This window comes from Carcharodon carcharias, chromosome 7 (genome assembly GCF_017639515.1).
Source record: "Carcharodon carcharias isolate sCarCar2 chromosome 7, sCarCar2.pri, whole genome shotgun sequence".
Taxonomy (NCBI): domain Eukaryota; kingdom Metazoa; phylum Chordata; class Chondrichthyes; order Lamniformes; family Lamnidae; genus Carcharodon; species Carcharodon carcharias.
The window spans coordinates 177191925-177214565 of record NC_054473.1 but is presented as its reverse complement, the minus strand read 5'-3'; the positions used below and the strand labels follow the sequence as shown (position 1 = coordinate 177214565).

At 44.3% G+C, this 22641-nt stretch overlaps 1 protein-coding gene across 1 annotated transcript in view; it reads left to right on the top strand.

Annotated features, from left to right (window-relative positions):
- Positions 1–4100: 4100 nt before the first annotated feature.
- LOC121280127 (transcription factor Maf-like) overlaps positions 4101–22641 on the top strand; it is a 421941-nt gene continuing 403400 nt past the window's right edge. Inside the window, exon 1 of the mRNA XM_041191799.1 lies at positions 4101–5151. Coding sequence (XP_041047733.1) covers positions 4181–5151 — 971 coding nt within the window. The 5' untranslated portion in view covers positions 4101–4180. The remainder of the gene's footprint in view (positions 5152–22641) is intronic.

Sequence of the window (22641 nt, the reverse complement as noted above, 5' to 3'; positions counted from 1 at the left end):
CAAAGTTTGGGTTGTTAGATCAGAATGGGACATTGAAGTGTATTTCGAAGTTCTGTATGCTCACTCTCGTGGACAGGAAGTGTTTGTTCTGCAACCTTTAGGACCATGTGATAAAATGTGAAGCGCTCTAAATGGTCGTCAAAGGCGCTATATAAATGCAAGTTTTTTTTTAAATTTAAGACAACTGACCCGTGAAATTTCCGCTATCATTTCAGTGCGTTAAAATGCCAAAGAGTTTGTGCTAAAAAAAATCAGCAACGAGATGAAGAAACGTTTTTAATTGGCCTTGGCAGAATTCTTTAATTTGCAAAACCCGTGGCCAATATATAAGAACGTATTAAAAACGGTTAGACAGCCGTTCGATTGCTGTATCGATTGAGTGCATTTGTTTCGCTTTATTGCAATTCTGACCTTGTGTTTACGTTTCAAACTTGGAAAGGGGGGGGTGGGGGTGTTGGGGGTGTGGTGCGGGAAACTTTGGGCTCTTTGGCGGATCTGGTGTGTGAAGCGTTCAAGGGCTGGGAGACCACAGCGCCCTGCACCCTGCCACTTTTAACTTATTGCTGAAGAGTCAGAGGTCGCGATTCTTGGGAGTCACATACCAGGTAAACAAGTTGACTGACGGCCCCTAAACACTCCTCACCCCGACCAGGCGGCGAGTTTACAAATCAAAAAATAAATAAATAAATACAACGATATAAAACCATCGATCTGACCTCTACGCGTTTTAAAGCTCAGTCAAGAGCGTGCAGTTTGCATTGTGAGTTGATGTCACAGCCCCCGAATGTAATTGATGTGCACCCTGGAACACCCCGCAGATGCGTTCGGACTCGCTCGGCCCCCACCCGGATGTCTGGCTGACTGGCTGGCGCTCTGACTCGAAACCGCTTTTATTTCTATTAATATAGTGGAACAAAATGTGCTAATTGTGACATAGACGCTTCATTAGCACCGAAAATGTTTCACTTCGCTTCACACAGTGAATTACTTTTTGAAGAGCAGCGATTGGCGTGGAAAGTTTTAGGAAGTTAAGTAGCATTTCCACAATTTCTTTGAGGACATATCCAAGTCATTTTACAGCGAATAAAGTACTTTATATATTCTTTTGCAATTACAGTCACTGTGGGAATGCAAGGGGGACCCAGCTGCCGGTGCGCGCACAGCAAGATCCCACAAACAACAGTTAAGAGACTGAGAGATAAACATCGGGCAGGGCACGACCTTTGACCACTGGATCGCTTACGTCCACCTGAGAGAGAGAGAGAGCAGACTGAGGCTCCCTTTAACCTCTCGGCCGACAGTGCAGCACTCCCGCAGTCCCGTGCTGGAACGTCATGCTAGATTGTGGCCTCGCGTCTCTGAGGCGGGGCACGACCAACAAACAATCTTTCTGATTCAGAGGGAAGAACCCGAGCCACCCACTGAACCAGGGCGAACATATAAGGGTGCCTATCTAGTCCCATGACTACAATCTCCGACGGTAAATTGGTTGGTGACTCGCGTGGCAGAGAAGGTTGTGTTAAAACCGTCTGCCTCCGATTCGCTTTAAGACGAAAAATCAGAGCAATGTTCCACTTTCTGCTTTTCTGCCTAAAACCTTGCCAGCCCCACGCACTTCTCAAAAAGTGTAACATTAATAGCCGAGCCCTCACACAGCACTTTCAGCCAAGGTTCGCTTTTTGACATCTCTGGAACCCGGTTGTAAAGTTGTATCGGGACGAGCCCCACTTAAGCACAATTAAAGCTGGGAACATGCAGGGGTTTTTTTTTTGTTTTAGGAAACTCTCCAATGTATCGAACATGCAAAACCCGTCGCCTCGCGAAATCTCGCTGTTGGAAGCAATCACACTGCTCCCGAGATCAACAGATCAGGAACTCCACTGCCAAAATGAAGCTGATTTTCTCTTGGCACTGCTGGGATTGTCGCTCTCAGTGACATCACCTTCTGAGGACTGAGCTACAAGGGAGCTTCACTGAAGAACACCAGTGAGATCACTCTCGAGTCCACGAAAGGCAAGATACATTTGACAATAAAACAATCGAATCCGTATCTCCCAGACTGTAAACCTCCGAACTCAGATCTCCCCGTTGTTCACCAGCGTGTCATTTCAATCAGCAAGACCGTCAACAATTATTTATGCGGCGAGGCCCACATGCACCAAAACTTGCCTGCCACCAATTATATTCTTTTTTTCTGTGTGTGAATCAGAACTATTTCTCGAAAGAACTCTTTGGACATGAAATTCACCATTAGAATCTTTCCTTTGAAAGAAAGTATTCATTTAAAATCGTCATGTTGTAAAGAGGTACTTGCCACGCTAACTGCCTATTAAATAGTGAAGTTTTGTTCTGGGGCTTTATATTCTAGAGTATTCCAATCCCAAACTGTAAATGCAATTAAAACGAGACCCGAAAAGACCACAATTACCGTTTGTCTCCGCTAGGGGTCGCTGGGTTGGTTCCAAACTCGAATTTCACTGGGGAATTTTATTTTACTATTTTTACCATCAAAGAGAAGCGTTTTGTCAAATTATTTTACTCTTTTCCAGAGCTGGTCGCTTGCAATTCAACATATAAATCGATTGTACACTTAAAGCGGTTACTTGTATTCCCTCGCCTTGCCTTTTACGTTTAACACAATGGAATCTTTAACTCTAAATGCATTTTTTTTAAATTACATGCATTTTCCCAACTCGAACTTGAGCAGTTTGATTTCTCTCTCCATTGGCAGAAAACATTTTGCTGTATTCCTGCAGCATGTCTGCCTCAGAGCAGTTAACAGGGTCCAATATTATCCCAGTAAAAATGCGTTCGCTCAGACAACCAACCCCTTCCCCTGCCCTCCCCTCCCCCTCTCCTTCACTTGCCCTTTAGAAGAGAGTGCAAGGATTGCCGGACAAGAAAATCCGGTCACCCTGGCTAAAGTTCAAAGGCCAAAAGAAAGCCTCCGGTAAACAAGATAAACTTACAGGGGCTGCCCGTCTAAAATTAATAAATGCTATTTCAACTGCACCTACACGGTCTGCACCTCAGATAGAAATAGCAGCTGTACAGTCGCTGAATTGGGTGGATTATCGTGTGGATTAGTCCAGATCACGTATTGCCAAAGCCATTTTTATATTAGGAATATCGCTTATTAAAATGTTTATCTTTGAGACGGTCGGTATGTTCTCACACAAATACAAGGCACACCCACACACTCACACATAGATATATTTCTCTCCGACTTCAGCTCCACACTTTTGCTCTGGGTACCTCGTCAAGCCCCTTAAAGTAAGAAAACTTTCTCTCTCTCCCTCTCTCTCTCTCTCTCTCTCTCTCTGCCAGCTGACAGTCAGCTGATCCTGTCGTGTGATTGACAGTTTAAAAAGTTTGCCTGGTTCCACTCTTATGCTAATCAGACAAGCTGATGCGCCATCCCATTGGCTGCGAGTGTTAGTCAATTTCCCATTTGAAATCTGACGTCGGGTGCGGTATAAAAGGAGCGATGCTTTTAAACAGAGCGCCGGCGAGCCCCGTGCTCCAGCTATAATCTCAACTTGCGTCGGGGGTTTATCTGTTCTGTCACCCCCCCCCTCCCCACCCTTCCCTCCCCCCTCCAACCCTAAAGCAGCAAGCCATCGCAAACCCTCGGTTTTTTTTTATTATTCTGTCTCTCTCTCTCTGTCTTTCATCCACCTATCTCTCACCCCTTCCCTCCTCTTCCTTCCATGATAAGCTGTGAGAGCAAGCAACAGCCACCAACAAAAATCCAACAGCAAGCCACGATGAAGCAGAGTGAGTGAGAGAGAAGGGCGAGAGAGAGAGAGAGAGAGAGAGAAGCAACATTCAGACCTGGTGCGCAGATTCCATGAAGCTAAGACTTAAGAGAGAGAGAAAAAGGTCGTTTCCCACCGATGTATCTGTATTGTAACAGATTGGAGCCGGGACAGTCATAATCTCTCTTTTTTTTTGCTTTGTTTTTTAAAAAAAAACCTGAAGTGTGGCAAGAGTTCCTAGTGCTAATAAAAATCCAACCAAGCGCCAGCTAGAGAGGTGGGGGGGGGGGGGGGGAGGAAAAACAAAAGAAATCAAGCTGGCTCTCTCTCCTTCAGCCCAGAACAGTTTGATCGCGGCGATCGCTGGCGTTTGCCCGGGTGTGTGGAGTACTGGACGTCTTAATAGCAATCCGAGCAAAAGGATGGCATCCGAGTTGGCAATCAACAACGCCGACCTACCCAACAGTCCCCTTGCGATGGAATATGTTAATGACTTCGATCTGATGAAATTCGAAGTCAAAAAGGAACCGGTCGACTCGGAAGGCAATCCGGGTAGCCACTGCAACCGTATCGGGGGTTCGCTATCTTCTACTCCAATGAGCACCCCGTGCAGTTCCGTGCCCCCGTCCCCCAGCTTCAGCGCCCCGAGCCCAGGAGAGCAGAAGGCGGCGCACCTGGAAGACTTTTACTGGATGACCAACTACCAGCAGCTGAACCCGGACGCTCTGAGCTTCACGCCGGAGGATGCGGTCGAGGCCCTGATCAACAGCGCCCATCAGCAGATGCAAGCCGGCTTCGAGGGCTACAGGAGCCAGCAGCAGCAGCAGCAGCAGCAGCAGCACTATGCACCGGCGGCCGGAGCGGGCATGGCCGGCGACGAGATGCCTCCGGCCGGCACCGTGGTGGCCCATCACCAGCACCAGCACCATCACCATCATCACCACCAGGGGCACCAGCACCCAGGGGGAGGAGTGGCCGCCGTGGGCACCCCCAACCCCGGCACCGGCGGCGGCGGCGGCATGCACCAGCACCCGCACCTGCGGAACGACGAGCGCTTCTCGGACGACCAGCTGGTCACCATGTCGGTGAGGGAGCTGAACCGCCAGCTCCGGGGAGTCAGCAAGGAGGAGGTCATCCGGCTGAAGCAGAAACGCCGGACCCTGAAGAACCGGGGCTACGCTCAGTCCTGCCGCTTCAAGCGGGTGCAGCAGCGGCACATGTTGGAGAGCGAGAAGACACAACTCCAGCAGCAAGTCGAACACTTAAAACAGGAGATAAGCAGACTTGTCCGGGAGAGGGACGCCTACAAGGAGAAGTACGAGAAACTAGTGACCAGCGGCTTCAGAGAAACGGGATCCTCCAGTGACAACCCTTCCTCTCCGGAGTTCTTCATGTGAGTTTGTGGATTTGCTGTGCCCCGCACCCCACACCCAACCCCCCCTCCAAAAAAAAAACTTTTAAAAAAAAACTTTAAAAAAAAGTTTTTTTAAAAACAAAAAAACCTGCCGTTTCTCTCCCCCACCCTGTCATCTCATGCATTATATGCTTGCTATACATTTTTTTGTGTTTTTTTTTAAATGAAAGGACCATATTATTAATAAACCTGCATGCTGGACATGTATGGATTTAATTAGCTTGTTGAAAATGGATTTTTTTAATGAATTATGGCATGGCAAGAAGTTATATTCGTGACTCTTTTCTTTTGCTCTTTTTGACTTGGAAGCAAAATCGAAACAAAACTTTAATCCTTCATCAACATCTTCCCTGAAAGCAAAGTTTGCATCTGCAAGGCGGGGGGGAAATTGCTTTAACTTTAGTTCGGGCCTTTGCAAACATCAAACTCTTTCATTATGTATGATGCACTGAACTTCTGCAAAAAAAAATGACAGACTGGATTTCTGTATAACAAAGACTGGGACTGTTGCTAAGGAAAAGCAGTTACTGCCGTAATGTTTGGGACGTTATATACATTATATATAAAGTGTGTGTGTTGATCCGCAGAACAGTATATAAATTTATTAAACGTGGGCTAAACCCTTTCCATGTGTTTTGGGTTAACTGTGTAACTCGCCATGCTGCTGAATACTTCAATGGGTTCTCACTGTGTGTGTGTGTGTGTGTGTGTGTATGTATGTATGTATGTGTGTGTGTTGGATGTCATCTAATTTAATAACACTTTTATAGTATATGTGAAGCAAAGGAAAGCTGTGTACCGGCTTTAGGTGCGAAGTTAAGGCATGTTGTGTACATTATAAGAGGTAGGTCTATGTAGCTTATAGTATTTCCCCCAACCCATGTATATAAAGTCTAATGCACTAAGGTAAGATGGTTCTGTTTAAACATTTTTTTAAAAAATCAGCTTAATTGCTTTGATGGACGATGGAGGGGAAACATCTCGGAATGAAGTGACAGGATGGTACTGCAATGGTCTCCGACCGCAAATAAATATTTTTTTTTATTTACAAAAGTTGAGCTTTCTGCGGCTTGCGCTTTGCACCTTGGAAAGCGGAAGGTGAGCGTTGAATGGCTCTTCACTTTCATCATCAGACTGCATTTCCAAGCAAAGTCTTGTTAAAGGGGAGGAGCCCGTCTTTAATCTCGTGTGTGTGTGTGTGTGTGTGTGTGTAGTGGTGGAGGTTGACATTTTCATGGCGCGGTCTGATTTCTTCCCCTATGCTTGAAGCACTGGGACTGAATTGCAATAAAATGTTATATATATATTATATATACATATATATGTATGTATATATTATATAGTAAGTAAATGGAAATAAAATGCAAGCAAAACATGTTTAGAACTCTTAATACATTAAAAAGTTTTGCATGAAAAATACGACAACTGCCTGCAGAGTGCAAAGTGATCAGGAGTTTGGCTGTTTTACACAACTAGGTCCTACGTTTAGTCACCACATTTTAGGCAGCAGACAAGACTCGGCGTTTACACAGATTCTGTTTTCGTTTTAGGCAAGAATTAGTAATATCTTGTGATATTGGCGTTAAATTCTAGGGAGTGTTCCCCTGGCTGTATGTGTGTATCTATGTGTTAGTGCCTGTGTCTGTGTGCGGTTTTCCCAGTTCAAATTTAGAAAAAACTGGCTGTAATCTGGCGGGAATTTAATAATTTTTTTTTGCTTTCAAATCTCTCCAAAAAAAAGCTTAAATTCTTGACTAGCCACATGTGAGTTTAACCCAAAATGTTGTCTTTCAATCCTCCGCCCTATGTCCTTTGGCATCTCTTATTAAAGTTCTTGAATGATTTTAACATCTCATTTTTTGGGGGTGAGGGGAATGTGATAAATGCGCATTTGATGGGCTTTGTAGATAGACTAAAACCCGGGAAACACATGGAAATGGTTATCATTGGCAAGATTGGGGGCAGTAGGTTTTAAATACTTCATGCTTTGTTATCCTGTTCACCAGCCAGATTAGAGTTTCTCAGTCACTGATCTGTCGGATCTATTTTCGTCCAAAATATTAATTTCAATGCCAAAATTCTATTTAGTCAGAGATCAAAAAACAAGTTCTTAGTGATAAAGGTAGATGATTCAAAATAGCAGGTAAAAGGGTTACACCTTATTACACCTTTTAAAACTCAGTTATGTTAGCTCGAAATTCACAAAAACTGAGTCTTTTACAAATACGCATGGAGAATTAAATGGGGAGACATTTTAAAAAGTTTACTTTTGAGGAAATTGCTGAAAATTACATTTCCAGTAAAGGAATCCCTGATCTTTACTGTGTTGAATGGGGGACTGATTTTGTTCATTTTGTACCGCCAACACTTCAGAGTAACTTTCCAACAATTTTACTGAAGTCATTCTGTTTCTGAAAGAATATAAATAATTGGGTCCGTTACAAAATAGATTTTAAAATTTCAAACACATGCGCATAAAAAGCATTCCTCAATGGCTGTGTGTGTGTTTTGGGGAAAAGAGAATTGGCGAGAGTAGGAAAGTGGACACATTCATGCTTAAACTTTGTCTACATCAGTTGTTATCTCTAGTGTTGAATTTATTATACATTATAAAATGCCCATAAAACGCACACAATAAAACACTTTAATATATGATCCATAATGGTCAATCTCTCAGACCGTTGCGGAGAGTGAATCGTCCCTTATTACCCTCTACATAGAAATTGTACCAGCGCTGAGTGGCCAATCTCTCGATTGTTTAACAGCCAGATCCAGTGTTTGGGAAGTCGAGTATTATAGAGCTAATAGACACAAATATAATTTAGCTGGTAAATTTTCCGACCAATCAGTGGCGGAAATTTCTGTAGAAATTTACAGCGAGAAAATAACACATAATCAAAAGAAAATGGTATTGCATTTTGGACGCAGTTAAGAACAGGTAAATTACACGTTGATATTATCTCCCTTACATAACAGGCCGCTATCGATCGTTTGGAAGGTCACCAATTGCAAACACAATCGCTTCAGGTTAAAGCATGCTAAAGGTTAAATCGAGACAAATATATCAATCAGGCCTTCTAATTCGAAATGAAAAAGCATTTTAACTCCTTAGGGTCCGTTATACAATTCCACAGGAGAGAAGCTTAGGGTTTAGCTTGGAGAAAGATGACCTGGTGGTGAATTAGGTATTTGCTTGTTCGGTTTTGACTATTCAATCTGTGAATCGTCAACTAGCTGAGCTATAGCCACGCTAGAGTCATGCACAGTGAAAGCAAAACTTATTAATCAAAGGGTTAACTAGAGCGTGTTTTTACAACTTGGCCTATTTTGGCCCGCGTACAAATGTTTAGTGCATTTTGTTTGTCACCGCGGTGAGGGCCCCGCCATGAGCCACGTTTTCAATCATGACCTGCAGCGGCTGAAAGTTTATTGATGTGAAACAATACGTAAATATTATCAGATGTGCCTGTGTGATGTCTGGCTGACATCCATGATAGGAAGTGATGTTTAATGTGACTATAGGAAGACGAGCCATTTCAGCATAGTCTGTTACTGCAAAGCTGACGAAAAGGAAAGTGAATTGCAAGCCCACAATAGTTAAACGCAAAAGTATTTCAGATGATGCATACATGAGAAGGTGGGGGGCGGGGGCAGGGTGCGGGGCGGTGGGATAATAGATAAAAAGAGTGGGTCTTTGCCCTAGATTTGGAATGGGAGTTTTTGTTATAATGTCACCCCTTAGTATCCTGCTACTGGTGCCACTCGGGGGATGCGTGAAAATACATTTTTTAAAATCCTCAGTATTAACTAAAGTCATTAATAATCCGAATGATTTATGTTGTAGCTTGCCTCTCGCATCAGACCCGCAGCGTTTCCGTTGCTAGACACGAGGAACTTGCAAGGGCATATTTCTTCAAAGGTGCTGGGTCCAATTCGAGGACAGGAAGTCCACGGTGCTTTTCAAGAGTAGATACAGATTTACTTAATAGAGTCTCCCTTTAGACATTCCAGCTCTTGCAGATGTCAAACATCGAGAAATAAAGTGCGACAGAATAAAAGATCGGCGCAGCGCCTTGTAGAGATTAGATCAACCTCACGTGTTCGGGTTGGTGGTATTTGAGTGTGCAGATTAAAAGAGGTGAATTAGGGGTATTGTTTCAGTTATTCGTTACAAAGCATTGGCCAGTATTTTCCCAATGCTTTATTCTTTAACTGGAGGTCTGATTTCCAACAAGAACAGGCCAAGGAAGAATTAAGCGACACGGCTTTTGGTTAGAAGGAAGGGAGGCGTTCTGTTACTGAAATGTGAGAGCTTCCAGCTTTAGACTGTTAAAGTGCAGTGAGCAATGAAACTCTGTGGAGAAGTACAAGTGTCAGAAAAGGCAGTTCAGTCTTACAATTCAATGTTTCGATTCTTTCTCTTGTAAAAGCACACACACACCTACTTTCTCTCAGACCAGCTTTGCCTTTCACACGCTCTCCTTGTTCTGGTTCAATTGCCCCTCTTCCTCCGTATTCTTGCCTTATGCATTATCTCACACATACATTCACACACATATCGCTCTCTATCTCTGTCTCTCTCACACATACACACACAGATCCTATTGCATATACTACACAAATAGATAGATACATCGTGCAGCCTACATAAAATATATAGGCAGAAATGCATGGTTCCAGTACACAGGTGGAATTCAGTGACAGGTAGGATGGAACCCACAGTTTAGCGCTTTCCTTGACTTTTTCATTGTCCCACACTTGACATACTGGTGCCGGTTCTTAGAAAGAGACTTTCAATTAGATCCCCTTCCCTCTTTCCCTAATTGCAATTCTCTTTTCCCCTCTCTTCAACCAAATAACCAATTCCCATTTGAAAGTTACAATTGACCTTGCTTCCACTGCCCTTTCAGGCAGTACATTCCACTATAACTGGCTGCGTAAAAAATAATCTGTCTCTTCCCCTCCCCTCTGATATGATATGCAGCAAATTAAAGTGCACTTTCCTCTTTTCTATGTTTGGCTCGGCTCTCTTTAATATTTTCACTACAATTATCATTACTTTTTTTAAAATGTGCTATGTTTCTTTCACTAACCCACTTACTAATGAATCAGTCCCGCTGCCGAAAGCTCACCAGCTGGACTGGGTCTTAGTCACAAGACAGAAGCTCAGTTCTGTAAACCCTGGGTTCTAAATTGCTTCACAGGTTTCGGGGTGGTATGGGGGTGGGGGTATTCGCAAGTATCGCGGTTTCAACAATCGCCTTAAAACTGCAAGAAAGGGGTGCAAGAGGTTAAAGATTGTACATGTTAGCAAATCTGCAACTGGTTTAGAAATCTGTAGCAAAGAAAAGCACATGCAAGAAATCAGCTAAGGATTTCTAGTGAGAAGGATTGTAAATGTGTATTTAAACTTTAGACATCTAGATGTATTCAGGGTCACTGATCTTAGGCTTAAATATTTTTGGTAGTGTTTTGTTTGTGTGTGTGTATTGCAATGATCATGTATGTCACATTCTTTCAGAATGTGCCTGTGATTGACAAGGGTCCAAAAACACATTCCCAAATAGCCCATGATTTGAATTGGGCCCAAATAAGCACATTTAAATTGTAACAGATCGTCAAACAAGGAAGGGTTAAAATTGGACTTTGAACTTGGTCCCAGATCCTTCTTTAACTCTTTGAAGCCATCCGAAAGTTGTTTAATAAAGAAAGAGTTGGCTTGAACACAGGCGCAGTTGTGCCAATTATTATGCTGTTTGAAGCATTATTAATGGTAATAACTCTATCAGTACAATAACTGTTCTAACACTACTATACCAACAATATCTCGCCCCACCTGGAAAGGTAGAGTTGTCAATGATGGAAAATTAACACAATTGCAAGTCGTATCACAAGACAAATGCCCTCTGAGGTCGGCACCTGCTGAAAGGTCCCAAATCTTTCTCAGCAACGATAAATTAAATATTCGGGGCAATGTGGAAGAAGCGAGAGCAACGACCGAAGAGGTCAGCTCTTTCTCTCATTCCCATTCTCTCTTATCCCTCTTTCCTGCTGTCCCCAGTAAACGGCCTTGCGCTTGGGGGCCTTGCCAAGAAGAAGGGGATGGGGTAATCCCGGTTTTGCAAGGAGACACATAACTAGTCCACTTAAAACAAGCTGTGAGGTTGCACACCCGATATTCACCGGTGCCTTAAATGATGTGATCCTGCACCTCTCTCATATACCTTACCACCAATTCTTGATACCTCGACTGCGTTTTCCCTCTCTCTCTGTTTTCAAATGACTTTGCATCCCTAATTATCTGCACCCGGGGATGTTGAAAGTTAGGGGGTTGTGCTTTAAACCTGCTAGATTCAGTTCATGAATGAGAGGGGACCTGGTGAAATAAATTTCCAAAATGACATCAGATCATGATGCTAACTATACCCAGATGTAAGGAAGTGAATGGGAGCTGCCAGTCGGGAATCCCATTGGTTTGATCAGGAAAATGGCATTTCTGGGCATATTTCGGCGCGGGTACACGGGACAAATCAATTTATCTGATTGGCACACTTGCAAAACTCGCTACCTTTCCCCATCTTTTGATAAAGCTATTTTGGAGGTTTTCAAACAAAAGTAAGACGTCATGGAGATTCGTTGCACCTATCGACTGACGTACCTGGTGGCATGTGATTGGACCAAATCTAGACGCATTCTACCCCCCCCCCCCCCCCCCGCTTCTTCCGTCACGGGATTCGATGTGCACGGTTCAGCACCTGCACAGGATGCTGATCACAGAATGTACATCATGAACCCGCTGACCAGTGTGATGTTACAGAGTCGTTTGGGAAGAGGGTTATCCAAAACACACACACGGTGTGCTCTCGCCTAACCCAATAAAGATCTTCATTCTACCCAGGCTCCAATTAGACAGAATAAAAGCAGAACACATATATTTAAAAAAAACAGACACAGAATGGACAAACGAGACTATGTTGGCGACTTTCTGGTGGAAATGGACATTCTCCAAGCTGCGAGGCGTTCACCACCAGTCTGGAAGCAATTATTGCAAGGGGTAGAGGGGTGGGTGCTCTTGGTACATTTTGCCTTCTGCACTTGCACACTTCTGAACACGCACTATTCTCGGGACTGTCACACTTCCTGCCACCTAAGAGTGTCAAAATTGTTTTCAGCTCGGCAACTTGCTTTTTGTTTCTAAAATGGGTATTTGTTCAGATGTAGGACCAACTGCAAAGCCTGCTTCCAACTCGAAAACATTCGGGTGTGTAATTACTCATTGAAAACACACAATAGGTTCTGAGTCATCAAATAAACAACGCTTTGTGGAGGGGGTGTTTAGGAGCCGGAGGTCCGCGGTGCAGACTCGGTGCAGGATGAACTTGAGGGCGTTTCCTTGCTGCTGAGTCGAAGCCTTTCAAGGTTAACGCGGAGAAACCTGACCCCCCTGATGTACATCAGCCAGGCTGAGGCAGGCGGTCACCATCAATTGCCGTTCCTACATTCATCAATTGCATTTGCTTATGTTACATTCTATTCTGTCACACCTGGTAGGCACCGCTTGGGCGAAGAGAAAGCCAGAAAAATGTTACATTCGGTCAGTCAGTGACTTCACCTTGACTGAATAATGTAAGTGATATGAAAGTGCACCAGGATGGAAAGATGAAAGCCTCAATGTTGTACCTGGTACATTTGGGATTATTAAATAGACACTTATTTTGGAAATTCTCGATTATGGGATCACCTCCTTTGCACTACACTGGCTGTTACATACTTCATTGGCTCGATAGCTCTTTGAGACGTACTGGGACGGGGGAGGGGCGTGAGAGGCGCTATATAAATGCAAATCTATTGTGTTTCCTCTTTTTAACCCGTATTTATAGCCCAAACCGAAGACTCACCCTCAACGGGCGGCATTACTGTAGTTGCCGCAAACACGTGATTCCGAGAGCCAAAAATCAAAACACTAAAGATTTCTTTCGAAAAAAGGAGTGGGGCGGCAAATCTGTGTTTTGAAAGGATAATGCACAGCAGGTCAGTCAGCATCTCCAGTAGAAAAATAAATATTTCCACTGGACAGAACTGGTGGTGAGAAATATTAAAATTCATGTCGTTTTATGTTAAGATGTCGCCATTAGAAGATGGCATTCTATCAACCTGCGACACCTAGCTCACTGAACATTCAATTCACACTGATGTTAAATGGTCACAGGACGGTCACTCACACTCAGAGTTAGCATAAAGAGAACATAGTAAGGGTCAACCGGCTAATCCAATGCATTTGTAAAGTATGCACGTTTGAAGCTGGTGCCTTGCCTTACGGCGTGTTTCTGTGTGTGCACTGGGGGTTCACATTCGTTTATTTAAACTGCCTTCGTTGGGTGACTTTGTTCACCGTCACTGTCCGTCTCTCAAGTTCAGATCCAACTGACCACATCTCAGACCCTCTAATAGTTGTAGGGTTCATTCCATTGCAGACATAGGTAAAATGCATTATGGGGGCGCTTAGTCCTGTATTTTGGCCACTCTCTTCAAAGACTAAATGAGTTTAGTTCCACGATACGTAAGGGGGGGGGGGGGGGGGGGGGGGGGGGGGGGGGGGGTGGGGGGGAGGGGGGGTGGTGTGGTGGAATCAGGTATCTGGGCTTGTTTTAGAAAGAGATGAAATTGAACAAGGGGATAGTGCAATAAAGTCCATCAGAAGCTTTCCCACCTCCATAGACTTCAAAGTAGGAAAATAAGAACCAAATAAGAAACAGAGGAGATAACTTAGTCAACGAATGAGTTCTCTAGGTTCTGAAAATGCCCCTGTTTGAGATTAATTCCAACATTACTCTAGCTGACCGCTTTTCGGAATGACACACGTCACCAAGTCATCCCTTTGAAGAAAAATCCCAATGCTGTGCCCTTGGACAGGTGTGCCCGGTTCTCATCGCGCTCCTTTTCTCGGTCACCGGGACCATCAACTCCCAGTCTCTCTAGAAAAGTGAACGGTGGAGAAAACCTGCCCGAGTTTGTCCAAACACAATGGACGCGCGATTCGCGCGTTTATTCTCTAAAAGGGGTGCTGGGTGTTCCTGAGAAACCAGCACTACAATCGAGAGCTGTGAGGTCAGCTAGAGTGACTCGTGTGCGCTAAAAAGGCCGCTATTGACGCATCAGGGACAATGGCTTTGGCACCAGTCCCTGTGAAATATTGGCGCAGTGTGCTGGTGACTGTCATATTAGAAGTGGCTGGCGCAGCGTTTAAATGGACCAAGTTATGAATTACCAACATTACCTGAATTTACTTTCGTTGCAGTTTGATTGGATGCCATCAACTGGAGGGGGCAGACCAGCAATGGATCACTCATACTTGGGCTGTAAACATGGTCCGAAGTATATTCAGTGAGAAATAACTATTGATTTACAATTCACACACACACCACCCTGACCTGGAAACGTGTCGCCGCCCCTTCGTCGTTGCTGGGTCAAAATCCTGGATTTCCCTGCCTGTACACCACATGGACTGCAGGGTAGCTCACCACCGCCTTCTCAAGGGCAACTAGGGACGGGCAGTAAACACTGGGCCAGCCAGCGATGCTCACATCCAGTGAATGCATTTTTTAAAAATAATAAAGTACCAAAAAGATTTGTTCAGAAAAATGAACAGAATTAGTGGAAAGTGACACACAAACTGGGCTTGGAGCATCATACAGATTGCACAGATGCTGCTCTAATACTTTGTAGAGTCTTGCCCTCTCTTTTGTTTTTGTTTTTGTTTATTTATTTCTTCCTTCCTTGTTTCTCTTTTGCCTTCTCCCTCTTTTTTTTATCTCTATTTCTCTTTCTCCCTTTCGTACGCGCAACCATAGGCGGTTATAAGTTTATGATTAGGTGACTATGATTACCTGAAGCCATCTATTTTGATTGCATAACTTTCCATTAGAAGTTTGAATTAATCTGATTGCTGCAGGCTGGAAATTTGCGCCTGATTTTGGGAAACGTTCGGCGTTTATGCTATTTTTTTTCTCTCCCTCTCGGGCCGGGTGTGTGTGTGTGTGTGTGTGTGGGGGGGGGGGGGGGGGGGGGAGCGGCTTCGCAATACAAACCGCACACCAGCCCCGCTAGTTTGTTTTTCCGCCCCGAAGCGTCGATCTGCTTCAGCCTACGTGTCAAATCCTCGTTTGGAACTATTGGCTGAAAAGCAAAAATGCACACATTAACCGGCAGGGCATTCAAATAAGGACAGCAGCAGCACACACACACACATACAAAATCAACGAGTTCGTTCTAGAAAATAAAGCATAGGGGGGGGGGGCGGTGGTATTGTTCTGCAATGGGAATTGAACAATACGCCAGAGCTGCATTGCTTTCAAATGTCACTTCCACCCACACCGGCGGCCGCAACAGGCGACGCGCAGCGTGGGTTTCATGAGTGTTTGAGATCAGAAACTGGGAGAAGGGAGGTGAGCCATGTCGGTCAACAAATCCGAGAACTGTAGCATCACCCCGGCTTACCAGAAGAAACGGGGGTGACAGGTGTTACAGGAGTGGAAACACTTCTCACCCATCCTTGCAGCTTTTAGTCATACTGAAACTGCAGATAAATCGGCGGGCCTGTGTGGGCCCGCAAAAGTGAAGGGGTGGCGGCGGGATTGGTGGGGGGGGGGGGGGGGGTGAGGGTTAGAGGGAGCTTTTGCGATTTTGGCACATGGGTTAAACGCAATTGATCGTATTGTCAGATTCATCCCAAATGACAGAAAACCAATCGTACATAACAGGCCCAACAACACTTTGAATGACAAAGGACAAGTTAATATTTTGATTGGGGATGGCGAAGGGGAGGGTCAAGAACAGAGAACTGGCATTTATGTAGCACCTTTCACTGCCTCTGGACGTCCCAGAACAATTTCCAGCCGGTGAATTACTTTTGAATCGTAGTTACCGTCGTAATGCACAGACCAGTGATACTGGGAGGCTGCGGGTGGTGGGCTGTTCATGAGGGTGAAAGGATTTGGAAGAGGAATTGTTTTGTGTGTCCGTTGTCAGCTGATTGAGGGTTTATTTTTGCTATTAACTCTCAATTAAGTGAACACATTGTCCGACACCCCGCATGATCCCACTTTGGTGGGGGGTTGACAAACCAATCTATCTCAAATAAATGAGCTGTATGTTATCTTACTGTGCACATGACCAAATTAACTCGGAGTGGCCCGCGCTGATGATAGGTGGCCCATCTATCCGGTCCAGTAATCCCCATGCAATAGTAACAAAACTATGATGTGGACTGCACAACCTGAAACCAGATTCATTAGCGACTTTCAAAAGGAACTTGCCCATATCCTTAAAAAGGAAAGATTTGCCGGGCTGTGGGACGAGCAGGGGACTGGGGCTAATTGGATAGCTCTTTCAAAGGGCCGGCACGAGCACGATGGGCCGAATGGTCTCCTTCTGTGCTCTATTATTTCTGATGTCAATGTTGGGTCAAAAGTCAGAATTAAAGCCGTTGAGCCCCTCATTCTCCCCACGACTGAACGGTGCTGAGTACACTGGCGGCGTGGAAGCGAGAGTTTCTGGTGCGGTTTCCGCAATGAGTTTGACCCTTTTAGAGAAAAGCGAAACCGAAAGCAGGCACCATCCCAAACTACAGGAATGAAGCAGCGTGTTATTCATTACCATGTGGAACAGGTACGCGTGGCTTACAGGACTGGTCAAGACGCGGGGCTTTTTGTCTGCATAGGGCAACTGAAGTTAATAATTAAATATCGCGTCAAAAAAGCTACTAAACCAACTGAAATTCAAAACGTAAATGTTCTGACATATTCATGCAGATTCAGTTTTACAGTGCAATGTAAAGCAATTAAGGAAAATGCATTTGCAGTGATAGGCAGGCAGGTCAACACAAAACAATCATATTTAGGGATGGTGTGAGTGTGTGTGAGAGAAAAATTAAATTGCTTGCACACAAATGACTCCAAAGCCAACTAAGGACAATAGTTGGCACTTTCGATCCAGTTGCATGGATAGATAGCCACGGGAATGTGAGGAGGTCCATTTAAAATACAGTGTGGATAAGTAGAATTATAAGCCTATAAAACGGACCTGCTTGACATTCTGTGTCGTATTCTCTAACCTTCTCTTATGTCAGGGCATGTTAACATTGAGTATGGCAGCAGAGCAGCACGATTAGGACACACTTCATCAGTCACTGGAATGCCTCAATAACTCTAAGGCAGATATTCAGAACAAAAAAAGATGAAGTTATGATTTTGTATTTTAAATTGGGAAATGCGAGTTCGGTGTCGTTATTGGTTAGTTTAAAGCTAATGAAAATGTAAACGGTGAAGAGAGACACCGTTTCGGGGCAACGTGGGAGATGTGAGATATGTGTAACTGTGTGATGTCAGTGTGTGTCTGAGTGTGTTTGTGTCTCTGTGTCTGTGTGTGCTTGTGTAAATGTCTGTCAGTGTGAGTGTGTGTCAGTGTGCGTATTTGCCTGTCTGTGTGTGTGTTTGTGCATCTGAGTGTCTGTTTCTATGCGTGTTCTTGTGTCTGTGTGCCTGTGTCTGTATCAATGTGTTTGTGCGTATGTATCAGTGTGTGTTTGTGTCTGTGTCAGTGTGTGTGTGTGTCAGTGCGTGTGTGTGTCGGTGTGTGTTTGTGTCTGTGTCAGTGTGTGTGTGTCAGTGCGCGTGTGTGTCAGTGTGTGTTTGTGTCTGTGTCAGTGTGTGTGTGTGTCAGTGCGTGTGTGTCAGTGTGTGTTTGTGTCTGTGTCAGTGTGTGTGTGTGTCAGTGCGTGTGTGTGTCAGTGTGTGTTTGTGTCTGTCAGTGTGTGTGTGTGTCAGTGCGCGTGTGTGTCAGTGTGTGTTTGTGTCTGTCAGTGTGTGTGTGTTTGTGGTCTGTGTGTTAGTGTGTCCATGTGTATGTCTGTGTCAGTGTGTGTATGTGTCAGTGTGTGTGTCTTGTCAGTGTTTGTATGTGTCTGTGTCAGTGTGTATGTGTGTCAGTGTGTGTGTTTGTGTGTGTCAGCGTCTGTCTGTGTGTGTCTGTGAGTGTGTCAGTGTGTGTGTGTCAGTGTGTGTGCGTTTTACACTGTGTTGCCAGGATATTTGTTCTATATCATTTATTGGCTTTTATACATAAAAAACACACCGCATTTGTGAACAAGCTCCCTTGAAGTTATGTCAGCACTGTAGTTTTCAAGATGATCGATCTCAAACAGGTCAGAGATGAAAACAAAGCAGGTCGGCGTACTTAGAGATACAAAGAATAGTTAGCAAAATGACTTGAAAGAAAAGCTGCGTTTGACCGAGGAATGCTAAAAAAAACCCCGAAAACGATGTACTGCCTTTATTTCTGTCTATACAACTGAGCATGTCTCTGCATGGTCTTTAAGTTCCCCGAAACACTAAAGGTACAGGTGCAGTTTGCCGACAAAAATGTGTTGTGTGTGTGTGTGTGTGTGTGCTGTACGAAATAGAAAATCGGCAGAAACATTCTTTACTCGTTCGAAAGATTGAGGACACCCGGCAAAAGCACCCCAAACGCCCCTTACAGCTTGGGGATCCTTGTCGATACCGGAAAGTTCCGTTAGGCGCACAAAGTAACTGCAAAGCTGGCCGTGCAGGAGAGTGACAGTTCTCTCCATTGGAATCTAGCAACGAAAATCGTCTCATTTCCTTCATAACTAGAATCAGGGAGAGGGAGGCGGGAGCTGATCTGGGCCACTGTGCCGAAAAACAATTACCCAGAATTGTTGGAGGTTGTGAAACTTGTCTGTGATTTCCAGAAACAAAAAGGGGAGAGTGAAGATGTTCAACAGAGAGTTGTTCAGAGTAATGCGGGAGTGCAGCCGGCTATTAGGTAGTGAGCGGTCTTTTTTTGGTGTGACTTGCCTGAACTGAGTAAATGCTGTTTCATGTTTCTTTCGATTGATTTAATCCACCCCCACCCACCACCCCCCACTTCCTGCCTCCCACCACCACCCCCCCCCCCCTCCCCCTCCGATATCGCGACTGAAAGATCAGGATAGTTCGGGGGACTTGAAACAATAAAACCTGTCCATTCATTAAGGAAAACTTAGGACGTTTATAGCAGACTGTAGGGCACCGCAAAGCGGTGTAGCCCATTGTAATGTAGGAAATGCAGCAGCCGGTTTGTGCACGGCAAGCTCCCACAAACAGGAGAGAGGACAAAGTGGACGTCTGGATTTAATGTCTTGTCGGGAATAAATGGCAGTCCAACAGTTCAGCTCGCCCTCAGTGCTGCACTGGAGTGTCATTGCGCTCAAGTCCCTGGAGTGGAATCTGATCCCACAACCTACCGACTGAGAGGTAGCAACTGAGCCAGGGCTGGCACTTCGAACATTTTCCCCACGCCCCAGCCGCCACCCCCCACCCCCCCCAACCCCAAGCCGGCACCGCATGCCCCCACACCCCCCACCACCCCCCCACACCCCCTAGGATTATTCACACTCTCGCTGGAAATCATCACATTAGTATGGAATTAAAACGAAAAAAAAGCAAAATGAATATTGTATGGCAAGCTCGATACGTTTAACACGTACGATATGTATTAATCAATTGCTAAGTTATATTTAACTCTATGGTGTCTAACGGTTACGGGCTAGCCTGGTAAAATGACAAAACAGTGACTAATCCCCCAAAGTGATGGAGCTTGCAGCGGTCATTTCAATAGGTGCCAATGCAGTATAGCAGCACAAGTAACCTGACCAAAAATATGCGGCAGCGCGTGTATTAGACGCAAAGATGTAAGGTTGGTGAATGCGACACCCCTAAACAGACACTGCAAATATCGGTTTGGATTTTTTAAGGAAAGCAATAATCAGGAGAGATTTATATAAGTACAACATTTCTGTCTTTTGTCAATGTGGTAAAATTGTTAATTTGTAAAATGCTCGCACTAAAAAGTTAACTCAGCCAACAAACGCAAAATTCCGCGTCGGATCTAAACCGCCGAGGAGAGGAGTAACTCACCTTGCAACTGACCTTAGACATCGCTCTCGCTCGGTTAAAGAGTGCATTGCTGAGTAGTGGTACCAATTCTTGTCTGCGCATGCTACTGTATAACCAGACTTGAGATCTGATGGAAATCGAATTGGTCAATCCGAATTTTTTTTTTAAAAAAAGGGATTTTCTTGAAGTGCATCGCACTATCAGTCAGCACCTGAAAGACAACAGACATTTTGGATGAGCTCCCTCACCTATTCCCATCAAAGTTCCTATCCAGGCATTAACCTGTCTCTTGCTTTACAAATGCTGACAAACCTGTGTAGCGAGTTTCTCTAATTTTCTATTAACTACGTGTATGCGTTTTGTTTCTAACTAATAATGGGAACAGCGGGGGGGAAAGGCAATGGAAGGATGGTGGGTTGAGCTGTACGTTTGAGACCGAGGGTGGCAGTCACGCCTTTAATTGGTGGTTGCAGCAGAGTTCATTAGAGTAAACTCATTTCGTAAAATGTTTATAACCTGGGCTGGTGGCTGTTTTGACCAGGTAAGGATTTGGGGCTATGGGAACAACGAGACTTAGTTCCTCTTAGGGATTGGATGGTGGATAAAAGTCAAGTGGACATCTACTTAACCTGGTGAAAGTAAAAAGGAAGGAGAGTTGTGAATGCAAAGTATCTTGCTGCCCTGGGCAACATACCCATTCTCATGCCCACCCCTTTTTTTGTTTTCAAGACTTGTCCTTTGTCAATGGAAACGCATATTGAGATTGATCTGAACACATTGCCTTCGGCTTTGTGATTCGGTAGCGACCCTCCCATTCAGTTCAAGGAGATAATAAAGTACCTTCACCTTACTGACAGAATAATGATGCCTTTTTCATACATAGATTTTGTAGTGTAAACATATGGCACCACATTAAGCTTGTTCTTTTGTGGAATCCTCGAGGTCTCTCCTCTATCATAGTCCCAAAGCACTGAGTATACAGTCTTGCTGCACTGCGCGGCTTTTGGATGAAGCGCCCTGTTAGCCAGATGTTACAGCTGCTGCAATGTGATTTTTAAAAAAAAAACTTTTAATGTCTGTTTATATATCTGTGGAAGCAAATGTCACTGAAAGCGCAAAAACTTCTTATGTTGAGTGTTTCTTTGGTTTAACAAATGTGGTTTTGCAAGACAATCTGCCCCTTTTATATATGTCAAAACATCATATGTCCATACTCTGAATGTACCCTTTGAAATGTTCATTATTGAGTTAGGAGAAATTGACGGTTCTCGGTCTAAACTGAATCAAACATTAAATCCTTTGTGATGATTGGTCACAGTGCAATGTCAAACCAAACAAGAAAGATGTTATTCCAAAAATGTGGGACTAATGGTTTAATACCCGCTAGTAACATCGACCTTTACTTTCTTTAGAGTTTAGAAAGGCTAAACTTTTTACTATTGATTGTTAGAAATATCAGCCCATAATATATTCAATTATCATCACATTTTGCGGCAGAACGTATCCGCGGGCCACAATTTATCCAAATTCAAACTTCAAAGACATTTGATAGTTTTACCTCAAGGCAAGGTATCAATATCTCAGTGAATCACATAATGAATTGGTGTCCGATTACATTATCATCCAGTAAGAACACCGAGTATCCCCAGTTACAGCAATTAACCCTATGAATAATCATCAGTGCCATTGTCCATGTATGAATACATTAACATTGATTTAACAGGTAATCCTCTTAATCCATGTTGCATCTGATTTACCCTTCGTACCATTGAGTTTTAACTTTTCCGATCTTGGATATCTGCCCACCAATTTCCTGGGTTTTTTTTTTCTATCATAATTTAATTTCCGAGGGTAATTAAAATTCACAGTTGAGCTCCTTCGTTTGGCTTTGCACACCTGACTCCATCATTCTTTCGATAAGTGGAGTCTGAGATGAGGGTTTCCCCTGTAATACAGCAGAACGTCAAAAATGGCTGGTAGACTGACTGGACCACTGATTGGCCCACTTCCAGCAGCACAGGGTCATGACGTCCACTGCTACTCTATCGCTGGTGTGAGTCTAGCGCATGCAACACCCAATTCTGATTCTTTCATCGATGTCTAGTTGTGCACGTGACTTATAATGGAGAATTCGGAGAAATGCTCCGAGATGAAAACAATGCAGGGCACGGACAACGGTAGGTGCATCACCGATTGTGTTGAAACCCATTGTGAGATGCCGGGGCACGTTCTAATAGTGTTTTCTTACCATTTAAAAAAAAGGAAGTATCCTTCTTGAAGCAAGTTGGCCATAATCATAAACAAAAACAGAATTACCTGGAAAAACTCAGCAGGTCTGGCAGCATCGGCGGAGAAGAGTTGACCTTTCGAGTCCTTCATGACCCTTCAACAGAACTAAGGGTCATGAGGACTCGAAACGTCAACTCTTTTCTTCTCCGCCGATGCTGCCGGACCTGCTGAGTTTTTCCAGGTAATTCTGTTTTTCTTTTGGATTTCCGGCATCCGCAGTTTTTTT